Raw genomic sequence first — 14,069 nt, 5'->3', positions numbered from 1 at the left:
ACCTATTCTATTACATTTTTTTTAAATCGCTGAATATCTTCTTTCTGATCAATATTGCCAAAATACCAAGTTGGTATTTTGATTTAAAAAATATTAAAATTGAAAATAGGAGAAAACATTTCGAAGAAAAGTAGGGATATATGTACATTTACAAATTAGTTTAAGATTGAACGGCTGTGGAAATAGGTCCAAAACCAAAAACTTCTATTTAAGAAACTATTGAAGTATTACTGAATATATTAATTCAGATTTTTTTGTATTAGATATCAAACTTACAAATTGTTATTGATTATTTTGAGTAAACTAATATTAAAGAATGTTTCAATTGACGTTAAAACGTTTGTAAATATTATAAATAGATCATTTTGCTCCCATCCATTAGCTTTAAATGATATTGACATCAATATCTATAATCTAATTGCTGACAATAAATTCAAATAATTGTATAACGCCCACGCAACGTGCATTTGACACATTTTTAAATTTTAATATAATTGATAGGTCTATGAAAAAATTAATATACAACAGCTGCTCAGTTCGCCATGTCCCATAAAATAAGTATATGCCAAAATTTTTCAGTGAAAATTGAATAATTCCCTGAACTTTCACGTTTATTATTTTTATATTTCAAAAATTTAAGTATCTATGAAAAGTTCACTTGCTCGCCAGATTTTTTTATAAATTATTCCGTATATGTATTGAGTTCTATATGGTATAAAATTCAAACAAAAAAAAAGATATCCCTAATTTAATGAAAATCTTATATATTTTCTTAATATATTTCTTAGTTTGTACAAAGATTTACTTCTTGGAACTGTTTTATTAATTTTATTGGCTTCATATTTATAATATATATAAATATTTCCTTTTTTCATAAGTTTTCATATGTCTAAACTTACAGCAAAACATATATGGGGAGTCACAGCTTCCATAAATATTTTTTGTATCAATATTTTCGTTGAGTAATATTTCTAAAAGTGAATAAAATATATGTTGCTGCTTCGCTACACTAACAGGTGTTAATTCATCAAAAATGAACTAAAAAATATATAAGAATGTACAAAAATATTTTGGTCGATAATAATATGTACACTATGTGACATTACAACTGTTTCATCCAGAAGAAAAAATTTTTTACCTCGATTTTTTGCCAAGAACTTAGCATCTTTATAACTTTATAACAAAAAACATTTTTTTTAATTTTATTTTAAGAAACCTATTTACGAAATTCGAATAGTGAAGATATTGTTAATTATTGCGATTTGTGTATCTATTATAATAACGGTCAGGCGTGTGGATCGTGTAAGGACAGAAAAAGTTATAGGAATACGAATAGATCGTTTTGCTACTATAAATCAAATTTCTGAATAATGGTTAGAAGAGGAAGGTTACCCTGTTACCATACTTTGTATATCGCCGCATTTGGGTCTTTGGTCTCTTTTAATACCGTCCACGATTAGTGCTTAATTTTACAACGGAGCACAGTCATCGACGTTTGAACGACAGCACTGACACGAAGAATGGGTGATATTGTATTCAGCGACTGTTTTACATTACACAGGTAAAGAAGGGTAAGGACACCGCTCTGCTACTTGATATTGGGTTTTTTGTTGAATGATATGTGCACAGAACTATCGGAGTTATGATTTGGGGAGATATTGTTTATGGTAACCGATCATGACGTCCAAAAGTTCTTATCCACCAAGACAATGGACTTCAACTTATTGCACTTTGAAGCATGAAGTTTTTCTAAGAACCAGGCGTTAATGTTTTGCCGTGTTCACCTCGGTAATAAAATTTAAATCTTATCGAACATGTGTACCACCCTCTACAGACTCTAGCAGTTAATCCACGAAGTTGGAGTTAATTGGAACGATTTACTATGAGCAGACATCGTATTCGACGCCTACACGTATGTAGAAGTATATTCTGCTAGGGTGCCGCCAAACACATTTTTTGAGTACATGTTAATAGAAATTATTTTTTGCCATTGTTATCATCTCCTTCTTGATGTAAGGCAGTTGCAATTTTAAATAAATGGTGGATAAATTATTCCTCTTGGGTGTAACACTTCTAATGTCACTAAGTATATTTTCTTCATCTATGATGAAATATAACATTGATTTGTTTTGCTTGTACTTACGTATAAGAAATATTTAACTGATCCTTTTATATGAATATCATTTATATAGGGTATAACTTTGAAGATGACTTAGATTAAAATGAATTTTGGGAATTCTCCAATAACAGTTAGCAAGTTTTTTGAAATTAGCGAATATATAGTTAAAAATAAATTTGTTTGACTACGCCAATGAATTTTTGAATAATTTTTTAGTTAGTACAATTCATTTTTATGAAATTGAGTAGAAAAAGCAGCTATCATAACAAAGAAAACCTACTTGTGGCAATATATTAGAAATAGTTTTTTTGCCGAATGTTTTCAAAGCTAACCCATCAAATGTGCTTAAAATTGTGTTTAGACAATGTTTTCTTGGATAAACACTCCAAAGGAAGCTACTTGGGAAGAACTAGCAAAGCTTTATGTAGATGACTATTTAAAATCTGTTACTCACTCTGTGGTAGACCGCGCAGAAAAAACTATCGTACAAAGAAACGTTCCGTCAGTGCCAGTTGGAGGAAAAGGGTTCGGGGTTGATTTTGAGCCTCTTACTTTTTTATCTATTTTTTATGTTCAGTCTCATAAAGGTAAAAAAATAATATGAGTCATTTGCTTTTGCCAAAATGTTTTTTTATTGGAATATTTCTACAATTTTCATTAATTTCAGCTGTTGGGAAAAATGTAACGTTTGATATTTACTATGCTTTTTTCCAGCCGAAATAAAAATGCCTAGTGGAAATATCGACAAACCTATAATTGAAGACAACCGTGATGGTACTGTCACCATAAAGTATGAGCCACGCGAGGAAGGTGAGCAAAAACTGATATTATTTAATAGTAATTCCTATTCAATATATGTAATCAAAAATATGCACGTCAGATTCAAATTTCGAGGGGACAATTTTTATGCTGATTTTTTATTAAATCACATTAAGTTTCAGCGGCGGGGCAGACACAACACGTAAAATATCAAATAGAAATGGGAGTTAGTGATATCTTTTATATATTTTGAATATCGTTCAACTAAATTTTGAGAAATAGAGGTAAATCTCTCATTTAGCAAGTATCTAACTAGAAGTAATGTTTGCGGAGGTCTATTTTATTTATTTACCAAATTAGATGTCATAAAGGAGTGTGCTATTTCTTGAAGTAAATTTAAGAAATGTTCACCAGTTAGATTCTCATTAATTAATAATTATTTAAAAATCCAGGCCTCGATCACTTTTTGTGAAATATGTATATGATCTTTCCTAAAAAGTCATCGATGTAGTAACAACAATTGTCCTTTCACAATTTGGGAACTAATTCTAGGACATATTTATGTTTCATTAATAATTATTGACGTTATTTTTACACATATTTCACATTCCTCGTGAGTGAGAAAAAATAATTTTACCACTTTGTTGGAGTGTCAACACCATTTAATGAAAAATATATTACAATCACGCTGAACTCGTTTAAGTGATTAGTAATTAGAACGACAAAACATGGTGTCGAGAAAGATAGGTGAGGAATATTTAAACAGTTTTTAGTAATACTATATCTAGACTCTGTCGTTATCACTTATAGTTATTTTACTGTATTATAGTTTATTGTTTCAAAGCATAGTAAATTGAAATAAAAAACTGATCTATCTTGGAAAGTTTTCGTGTTTCTTTTAGTTGACTAATCTTTAATTTAATATATTTATATAATTATTTATTTTCAAATAATATGTTTCCAAAGGTGTTCACGAGCTAGCTGTGAAATTCAACGGAGAACATGTCCAAGGGTCGCCTTACAAAATTCACGTAGATTCTATAAGCTCTGGTTACGTAACAGCTTATGGTCCTGGTCTTACGCATGGTGTGACTGGTGAACCTAGCAACTTTACAATTTCAACTAAAGGGGCGGGAGCTGGTGGTTTATCCATGGCTGTAGAAGGTCCCAGCAAAGCTGAAATTAGTTGTCATGATAACAAAGATGGAACTGTGTCGGTTTCGTACTTACCTACAGCTCCAGGAGAATACAAAATTTCTGTGAGATTTGGTGACAAACATATCAAGGGTAAGCAGAAATTATTATATGGGGTGATTTATTTAATTATGCTTTTTCAATTAAAGGTTCTCCTTTCAACGCAAAGATCACCGGAGAAGGTAGGAAACGTAATCAAATTTCCGTAGGCTCTTGTAGCGAAGTATCTTTACCTGGAGGCAAAATATCTGATGATGACATTAGGTCCTTAAATGCTTCAATCCAAGCACCAAGCGGATTAGAAGAGCCATGTTTCCTTAAACGGCTCCCAACTGGAAATATTGGCATATCATTTACTCCCAGAGAAATAGGTGAACATGTTGTCAGTGTAAAGAAAATGGGTAACCATATAACAAACTCACCATTTAAAATAAACGTTTGCGAAAGAGAAGTAGGAGACGCTAAAAAAGTAAAGGTAACTGGCCTTGCCTTGAAAGAAGGCAAGACTCATCAAGAGAATACATTCACCGTTGACACAAGAAATGCTGGTTTTGGTGGTTTATCATTATCTATTGAAGGACCTAGCAAGGCTGAAATACAATGTAACGATAATACAGATGGCACATTGAATATTTCTTATAAACCCACTGAACCCGGCTACTACATTGTTAATTTAAAATTCGCTGATCATCATTTAGAAGGATCTCCATTTACTGTTAAGGTTAGTGCACCAAATAATTCGTATCATACTTCCACATTTATTCTGAAAATACAACCATGTAGGGCGAGAATATCATGCTGTTAATACGTATTTATGTGAAATATTTTTAATAAGAATATTGGAAGGAATTTTAAATTTCGTCGGACGAATGTAATCATTATTGCATTTTGAGTTGAAATCAATTAATACTTAGTATTTATTCTTTAGGTTACTGGTGAGGGCTCGAATAGACAACGTGAAAAGATCCAAAGGCAACGAGAAGCAGTACCAATTACAGAAGTTGGTAGTCAATGTAAACTCACCTTTAAAATGCCAGGTAGGTTTGCATATGTAAATAAGTTGACTGATAGTTTTTTGTAATTAACTAATAACGTTATTGATATAACTATCTGGAAAAATTCGCAAAGCCCAGATACTGAATATCTCGATTCACATTTACAACACAACAAGAGAAAGTTAAACATTTATTAATCAACAGGTGGAGCTGTATGATCAAACCATATTTATATTTTGTCAGAATAAACAGGATAAAATCATATCATATCACTTATTCGCGTCTCCTTAGATGCAGGTGCTTTATAGTTTCTCAACATTTTTCGTTACATTCCACATACAGTACAATTATAGAAATACTTATATGGTCTGTAAACTTGTAAAACAAATTTGTAAGGGACGATTTTGCTTATCATACAAAAATATTGAATCATTTTGGATATTTATCATGCAAAAACTACTCTGTTATATATTATTATTATTACTATTTAGAAAAAATTCTATTGCACCAAAATAATGAAATAATTCACTGTACATTGATAACGTTTGATTTGGTAGGTATAACATCATTTGATCTTAGTGCCTCTGTAAAGTCACCTGGAGGAGTAACAGAAGATGCAGAAATCAATGAAGTTAAGGATGGATTGTACGCCGTTCACTTTGTACCCAAAGAATTAGGAGTTCATACTGTTTCAGTCAGATACAAGGATATTCACATTCCTGGTTAGTAAATATTCATTAATTAATTTTTCTATAAGGGAGATATTTTCATCGCCACAGTCTGTGAAAATCCAGTTTTAAAACATTTGCCTGTTTCACAGTTTTCATGATAAATGTCTATTTGTTGGTGTTTGATCTAACAGAAATAGGTTCGAATTTTTAACTATGAAGTATTGTTGATAAAATTAATAATGCCAAAACTTTCGAAAGTCCACTAATGGTACTCCCAATGATTTGCGTCATTGGATTTGATATATTCTCATTCACTATGTAGGAATTTCTAGATCCGTTGAAGATATTCATACTGAATACACTGTTTACACCACCACCACACCAACAATCACAATTGCACTGTTTAATTCTCATTCACTTATATAATTCCTTGGACTTAGCCTTAGTTTTACTGGAAGTAGCTAACATTTTTTACAATATATTCTCATCTTTTTTTATTTCCATATCAGTTGTAGTTTCTATTCCACACAATTATCAGTTCAAACTGAGTTGTCATTCCACAAATTCTACGGAATACATTTCATGAACTACAAACTAATTGTTAAACGGGTGCCTCTCACTACTATAGACAAATCAGTTTAACCATAGCTTTCATGCGCATTATACTTGTTTTATTGTTTCGCTGGAAACATGATAAGTGTAATAGTAGAGCATTGATATGTTGTTCACTTTAATGTGAAAAATTTTGAAAACTGAAGAACTATACATGGGTTCTTCCCAAGCCTATATGCTGGCTCATTTCAAATTAATCAACCAACCAGCACTCCAGTGTTAGACGATACGCTTTATACGCTAGATCTTACACCGTGCGATGCCTATTAATTTCCTAATGTGAAACATACATTAAAAGCAATAAAAGTTCTGTGAAAGAGAAAGGAACACAAATTCCGAGAAAGATGATAGAACGAGTATTATCCCTGGTTATTACGTATATTAATATCATCAACCGCGCTCGTGATTTAAATCGATACTGATTTGAATAACAACAATTGTGGTTTTTTATTTCCTACGACAGTCAATTGCACCTTCATTGACAACCAAATATTATATGAATGTGTTCTTTAAATGTAGTATCTCTAAGTCTAAGTAATATGGGAACATACCTAGTTCATAGTTACATTGTGGGTGACCAAGGGGCCGCTAAGCAAATAGGCCTTCAGATAGGTGCACTACTTGATGTTACCAAAGGCAGATGTCGTTTGAAAAGCCGATCAGGTGCTTTGGCTTGAATCCTTTATTGTCATTAGGCAAGCTGTGAGGCTTGCCCAAGTATTTAAACCGTTTGTAATGGTTTATAATTTCGTTAAAAATTTGAAGATGGAAGTGAATTTACTGCCTGTTCTAAAATCGTCTCTAAAAAAATCTATTCCATAAATTAAAATGGTAGTTACAGGCTGACACTACACATTGCTAATAATTCATCTATATTTCTAGGTTCTCCATTCCAATTTACCGTCGGTCCATACAGAGATCATGGTGCTCATTTGGTGAAAGCCGGTGGAGCAGGTTTAGAAAGAGGTGAACAAGGTGAACTTAATGAATTTAACGTCTGGACCAGAGAAGCTGGAAGTGGTCAACTCGCCATCTCCGTCGAAGGACCTAGCAAAGCCGAAATCAACTTCACGGATCGCAAAGATGGTTCCTGCGACGTGTCATACAAAGTATCAGAACCTGGTGAGTGGATTTTTTATTTCAGATCCATGAGTTTTTTTACCCCTTTATTTCTTGATTGTTCAGTAATTATTCATCTCTAAATTTGATTATTTTAAAAAAACGATAGGGCCATATTAATTATAGCTATATCAGATTTTTGTGATATTCAATATGTATAATATTAATATAAAAGCTATAATGTAGCATGTGACAGTTGTAAGCAGCTGAAATTATGCGTAATTATACCCAAATTATGTGCTTACGCGAGGAGTATCTTTTAATTGGAGGATTTATTGGATGTACTGATAGTAGGGCTTATGATATGTGAATATGTTGTTTAAGTAAGTAATATATATCGAGCACAGTTTTTATGCTTCGAAAGGGATCAGCTTTGCTACTCCGTAGCTCTGAAAATAGTGGTTATAATCAAAGTTTGATAGTTTATCTAATAACTCTGGAAGAATCTATAAGGGGACAACGAATAACGAAGATGCAGAATAATTCCAAACTGATATTAGTAGCTCACTTTTCTGCTCATATTAGAAATTGAAACAATTTGATTTCAAAAGGAAAGCTAGTACACTGTTCTCAATCAGTACCAGATAATTCCATTCTCAAGTGAATATTAAACTACTTATTCTAAAAATGGTGAGAAATTTCCACAATACATGATTCCGTACTATTCTATATGAATGTAATTCCTGAACCCATACATTTATCAGAATCAGAATGTCGTCAACATTTGGACATTTACCTGATAATTATTGAATATTATCAATCAATTCTCATGAAAGTGCACCAAATAAAATAATTTAGAAAAAATCATTCATTATAAATTACACACCCTTTATTATAGTTATAGAAAAAGAATAAATCCAGATATCGGTATCTGTAATACCTTGGTACTATCATAAACAAGGGCTGGAACAACAACCAGAAAACGAGAGCACGCATCGAAAAGGCAAGATCCACCTCTAGGTGCCTTCTTCAAGAGTCACAATCTCCTTCCTATAGTAAAAATAAGAATGCTGAGTTGCTATATTTTTTCTGTCGTGTTTTATGGAGTTGTGTCCTGGGCCTTGAATAAAGATATGAGCAAAAAATTAGATGAATTCGAAATATGACGGATTCAAAAGATCACCTGGACTGCCAGGGTAACAAATGAAAAAGTCCTCAGAAGAATGAATAAAGAACAAGTTGTAATGATAACAATAAAATCTCTCAAATTAAAGCTCAGAATACGAAACGAATACGTATATACATTACTCCAAGGCGAAATATTTGACAAAAGAGGTCCAGGAAGCATATGAATATACTGGATTAAGAATCTTAGAACCTAGTTCATTGAAACCTCCCCTCAGGTTTTTCGTATTGCTGTTGACAGAAAAAAATTGCCATGATGATTACCATGATTCGTCACAGTTAGGCACCACAAGAAAAGGAATCTTAGAAATATCGTATATTTCAAAATAAATAGCGGATTTTTAACGCTTCTAATATTTATTACATTAAACTAAATAGTTGTAAATGATCCATCAAACGAAAGAGCTACTCAGTTTTTTTGTTGGCACCGCCATCCTTTGGGAAGAGCTAGTAGCAAAGATGAAGACTTAAAAACAGAATGCTTTTTGCGTTTAAGAGTTTGCAACGACGGAAGTATTACTCGTAGAGGGTATTATTAGTTAACAGGTCATAACTTAATGTAATGAAAATTATAAAAGATGGTGGTTGGTTCAATCTATTATTGGATAACCGTTGAACTATATTGTTAGATGTTTTGGAAAGGAACTTAGTTGTAACTAGACACAGAAGGCTCTACAATATGCTGGAACATTGCAAAAGTATATATAAGGCATGAGCTAAGTAGAAAGTAAGTTCATATTGAAGATATCGTGACGAACTAACATAATAATCCGAGCGATATCAAGTGAAATATAAAGCGATAGTTACTAAATTGTTAGTAATGTAATGAGTGTCATAATTGTGATTAAGATTTAAGTGTTGAATTGACTGGTACAATTTTATCCACATTACCCAAGTAACGTAAGTAATAAGAAAGGAAACACAAAATAGGTTTTTAAAAGGAAATAAAACAATGTCGTCAATATCTAGATCGAGTCGACAAATATTATGTAGCTGTAGGTACATGTATTATACACACAATAAATTAAAAACACAAACAATGTTATGGAGATTAAAATAGGAGAATATGATGAGAAAAAGGAACAAAAGCAAGTTATTCTGGTCTGCAATCTAAGTTATGAATTAGTGTAGCTTATACTTATTGAATATGTATTGATTTTAGTTGATAATATACTGGTGGCTGACTGATGATATTTAACAAAAATATAAATCCGTACAAAGTTTCACAAAAACTGTTTACCGGGCTATTTCTAGCATCTACAACTATGAACACTATTCATTCTTTTGTAACAAAATTTTCTCTCAAGAAAAATTTTCAATAACGAATCTCTTGATTGGTATAAATTTTCTGCCTAGATATTTAAAATAGGGTTACTAAACCCAATAATTTCGATTCAAAGTCAATTTGTATTTATGTCGAATAGATCAGGACTGAACTTGGGTAGGTTAAAAAAATACTTTATAGGAAAATAAACAAATTAAATTAATGCACTTCTGCAACAATATATGAGGTTTTTTTATCCCAAAATTCACATTGCAATATGTCGATAGTTGATGGTTTAGTTGATCAAACGATCATAGAAACTCCTTCCATTAAAGAAAATGAAAATAGCAACTCCATTGCGAGTTATTACAAACGTCTTGTGTATAATTTCAAATCACTTTAAGACCATTTAGGTTCAAGTCTCTAAAAAAATTATTGGATTGGAAAGAAAAACGTATTCAGCTTAATATATATCTATAAACTATTTACAGGATCATGCGGTTTTTACTTATTATACTCAGAAAAGTACAGGGAGCTGTCTATTTGAAATCGTTGTCTAAGGCCTCTTTATTTCTTACTTGGTAGAACTATCTTCTATAACCACGCGTAGAATGAACATCATCAGTCTAAAACTCATATTACCACTTCGTTAAAGCTATTCATAGTCTATAAAAAGTATAAAATATAATTCACATCAAATACTGGGAACAATAATTAACATTTTTTGAATGAATGGAGTATTCTTGAATTTTTAAGGCGATTTGTGAATTTGGATTCGGATCTTATGTTTCATAAATTTAAAACTTATTTTTTAAATTTTTCTCGGAAGAATATACCCCCCAAAAATCAATGAAACATTTCCTTTTAACCACTTTTATTAGGTAAAGTATAGTCCTGAAGTTTCAAATGAACAACTGAATATCCAATACACAGAAGTTTTATAGAATATATAGTATTTGCTTTTTACCTTGCGCTAAAAAAACTGTTCAATTCATTAAACTTTTTCATTTTGTTGCTATTCAAGGATTTCTTTCAATTATGTTTTATTCCGAATCGATCTGTAATTATCAAGAGAAGTAGAGATGATAATGACATTTTCATGTAAAAGAATATGAATATAATTAGAGGTTTTGAATATATATATATATATATATATATATATATATATATATATATATATATATATATATATATATATATATTTATCGAAAACTTAATTTTTTCCCTGTTTGTTTCTCTAATTTTCAATTTTCTTGGGACACGTTGCTGGTTGTCACGTATATTTGTCATTTGCTAAATTTTTAAAAATAACTCAAGTGATTTCATAAAAACTTGCCAATCAGCCGGTACGCTTCTGCCCATTTATTGGTCAGTGATTTTGAATCTGGCATAGGTCCAAATCAAAAATTTTGCAGCATGATTCCAAGTGTGTTATGTTATTGTGACAAAAAAATCCTCAAGGTAGTTTTCAAGTTAAATATAGCATATTGAATCATATATTTAATAGTTAGTAAGATATTTTTCGTATATGTGTAGAGTGGCTTATCAGACATTTAATGTTTGTTGTTTTAAAATCTGAAGTATTTGTTAGTCAATGTTTTTATTGAATTTTCAAGGAAGTGAACGATGTACAAAGTGTTTCAGGAAATAAATTTCAATCCTCCTGTTGATACACAAGAATCAGAAGGTTGGCACTGTATTTTTAGAATTATACCACAAAATTATTTATTCCGAGTAATTTCATCTACGTATGTCACATTCCTTCTAATGTACCATGAAAATACTGAATTCAAAATTTAATATAGGTTTATTTTGTTTGTTATATTCTAATTCATGATAGGAAATGTTATTTCCGAATATAGGAGAAAAAACTATGATTGATATTAAATAAGGTACATAATAATAAACATAGTGCCCGTTGTTATTGAATAACATAATTTTTGATAATATTCGTACCCACATATAGAAATAACTGATAAAATATTTGTATGAAAGGAATTGCTTCATTTGTTTGCCAACAGCTCACAATTAATTGAAATAAATGACGCTTTTAAACCAGGAAGTGCAACGAATGAAATATGTGAACTCATTTAATAAAAAAAGGCAAAGTAATGGCTGTAATATCTAAATAAATTTACACAAAAGAAGGCAATGTATGTTTAAAATGAAGTGATCCTTGAATGTTTTCACTTCAAGATATACTTTTTAAAAAGCACATTGATAAATTATTACATTTATAGGTGAATATCGTATTGGTTTGAAATTCAATGATGAACACGTTCCTGATTCTCCATTCAAAGTCTACATCTCCCCTGCTGTAGGAGATGCTCACTTACTCGAAGTAGCACAATTTCCAGAAGGTTATATTCAAGCTGATAAACCATCTCAGTTTATTGTTAGAAGAAATGGAGCTAAAGGAGACTTGGATGCCAAGGTTAGATAAATTACATATTTAAACTATCCAGATATTTATTACTGGATATTGTTTTAGATTATTGGTCCTTCTGGACACGAGGATGACTGTTTCGTACAAATTATCGATATGGAAGAATACTCCGTTAGGTTCATGCCTAGAGAAAACGGTATACACAAAATCCACGCTAAATTCAATGGCGTACATATTCCCGGTTCTCCATTCAGTGTTAAAGTTGGCAAAGATACTGCTGATCCAGCTGCTGTTCAAGCCAGCGGAAATGGACTCAAGGAGGTTAAAACTGGTGAGTCTTAATAGAGTTTTGATTTAATTCTACCTACTAAAAACTTAATGTTTTTTCTGAAAACTAAGAGCTGCTTGTCAAATGCGTGATTCAGTATATTTTTAAAACAGTAATCACATTTCTTCTATGACCCATCTTCTATGAGATAGTCAGTCATATTAGTTCTCGTATTCACGAGAATTTCATAGTTTCAGGTGTCTGGGAAAAGTATATTTTTTTAATATCGGATATTAAGTCATAAATCTAATTATGTGAACTCAATTATGTATAGTAATACAGAACAACTTCATCCGCTTTCATCAAGACTTCCAATGAAGTGTAGGTATTCAATTTCAGTCGAAACGCACTTGGAGCAATAATTATTCATCATTTCCAAAGTCATTCATATGAACATATGCCAAAATCTTGATCTGAGTTTCTTGACTCGGTACCTGATATGTTAATATATCAAATTAGGTTAGCCATAGAAAATACAAAAGAAAGATACAAGGTGTATGTAAATATAGTTCTATTTGCATTTATTTGCATAATTTTTGTTAGATTGTTTGCTTGCGGGAGAAATACAGTGAAATATATATTTTAGGTGTCAAGACCGATTTCATTGTTGACACCGTAAATGCTGGTAGTGGTACTTTGGCAGTTAACATTGATGGTCCTAGCAAAGTATCGATGGACTGCACAGAAGTTGAAGAAGGCTACAAAGTTAGATACACTCCTTTAGCACCTGGAGATTACTACATTAGTATTAAATATAATAACCACCACATTGTTGGATCACCATTCAAAGTAACCAGTCTAGGTACGCTCCTATATGCTTACTGACTTATTTTATATATTCAATAAATAAACGTTTGCTTTTAGGCGACAAAAAAGTAGCTGATATTGGAGGACAGGAATCTTCGTCAACTGTAGTCGAAACTGTTGCGAAAACTGGCAAAGCAAACAACAACAAAGGACCTCAATTGCCCCATTTCAAAAGTGACGCTTCTAAAGTTCAATCTAAGGGCATGGGTTTGAAGAAAGCATATTTAGGAAAACAAAATCAGTTTACAGTGTCGGCACAACATGCCGGTGAGTATATATACTGATATTTATATTAAATTTTGGACTTTTTGTAACTTGGTCATACTCGGCTGTTTAAATTAAACTGTATCAAACAGTTGAATATATTAGTGTCGTTTCACTGAGTTAAATAATCTCTGCTTACAGACGATTTCTTTTTATAGCAGTTCGTCAGTACAAAAAAGCTGAAATCTAGTATATTACTAAAAATGTTCAATTTAATATATTATAGGTATAGGCATGTATAGCTATTATGTTTGTTGAAGTATTTTTTTCTCAAAAAATTTCATCTGAATCAGACTTATTCCAACATTCCAAGAATAATTGGTCCTCGACTTATTTTACAGGTCTTTTCCACATTTTATCCGTTTCCTCCTGATTGAATCTTTCCTGCCTGCTTTGTCCTATATTATTGTTTGAGGCTCTATCACC

The 14,069-nt window shown here is 31.5% G+C and overlaps 1 protein-coding gene across 8 annotated transcripts in view; it reads left to right on the top strand.

The window, feature by feature from the left end:
- LOC130892795 (filamin-A) overlaps positions 1 to 14,069 on the top strand; it is a 115,639-nt gene that overhangs the window by 99,822 nt on the left and 1,748 nt on the right. For 4 of the 8 annotated variants that reach the window (XM_057798429.1, XM_057798424.1, XM_057798479.1 and 1 more), the window contains 10 exons: positions 2,834 to 2,929; positions 3,845 to 4,165; positions 4,222 to 4,793; positions 5,001 to 5,109; positions 5,625 to 5,789; positions 7,233 to 7,472; positions 12,099 to 12,292; positions 12,350 to 12,575; positions 13,159 to 13,374; positions 13,437 to 13,646. In XM_057798429.1, coding sequence (XP_057654412.1) covers positions 2,834 to 2,929; positions 3,845 to 4,165; positions 4,222 to 4,793; positions 5,001 to 5,109; positions 5,625 to 5,789; positions 7,233 to 7,472; positions 12,099 to 12,292; positions 12,350 to 12,575; positions 13,159 to 13,374; positions 13,437 to 13,646 — 2,349 coding nt within the window. Of the gene's footprint in view, positions 1 to 2,335; positions 2,707 to 2,833; positions 2,930 to 3,844; positions 4,166 to 4,221; positions 4,794 to 5,000; positions 5,110 to 5,624; positions 5,790 to 7,232; positions 7,473 to 12,098; positions 12,293 to 12,349; positions 12,576 to 13,158; positions 13,375 to 13,436; positions 13,647 to 14,069 lie in introns of all 8 variants that reach the window. The other 4 variants (XM_057798435.1, XM_057798462.1, XM_057798453.1 and 1 more) reach the window with 4 other exon arrangements.

Source organism: Diorhabda carinulata, chromosome 1 (assembly GCF_026250575.1).
Source record: "Diorhabda carinulata isolate Delta chromosome 1, icDioCari1.1, whole genome shotgun sequence".
NCBI classification, from domain to species: Eukaryota; Metazoa; Arthropoda; class Insecta; order Coleoptera; family Chrysomelidae; genus Diorhabda; species Diorhabda carinulata.
The sequence above is the reverse complement of the archived record's forward strand: the minus strand, read 5'-3'. Positions and strand labels throughout refer to the sequence as shown.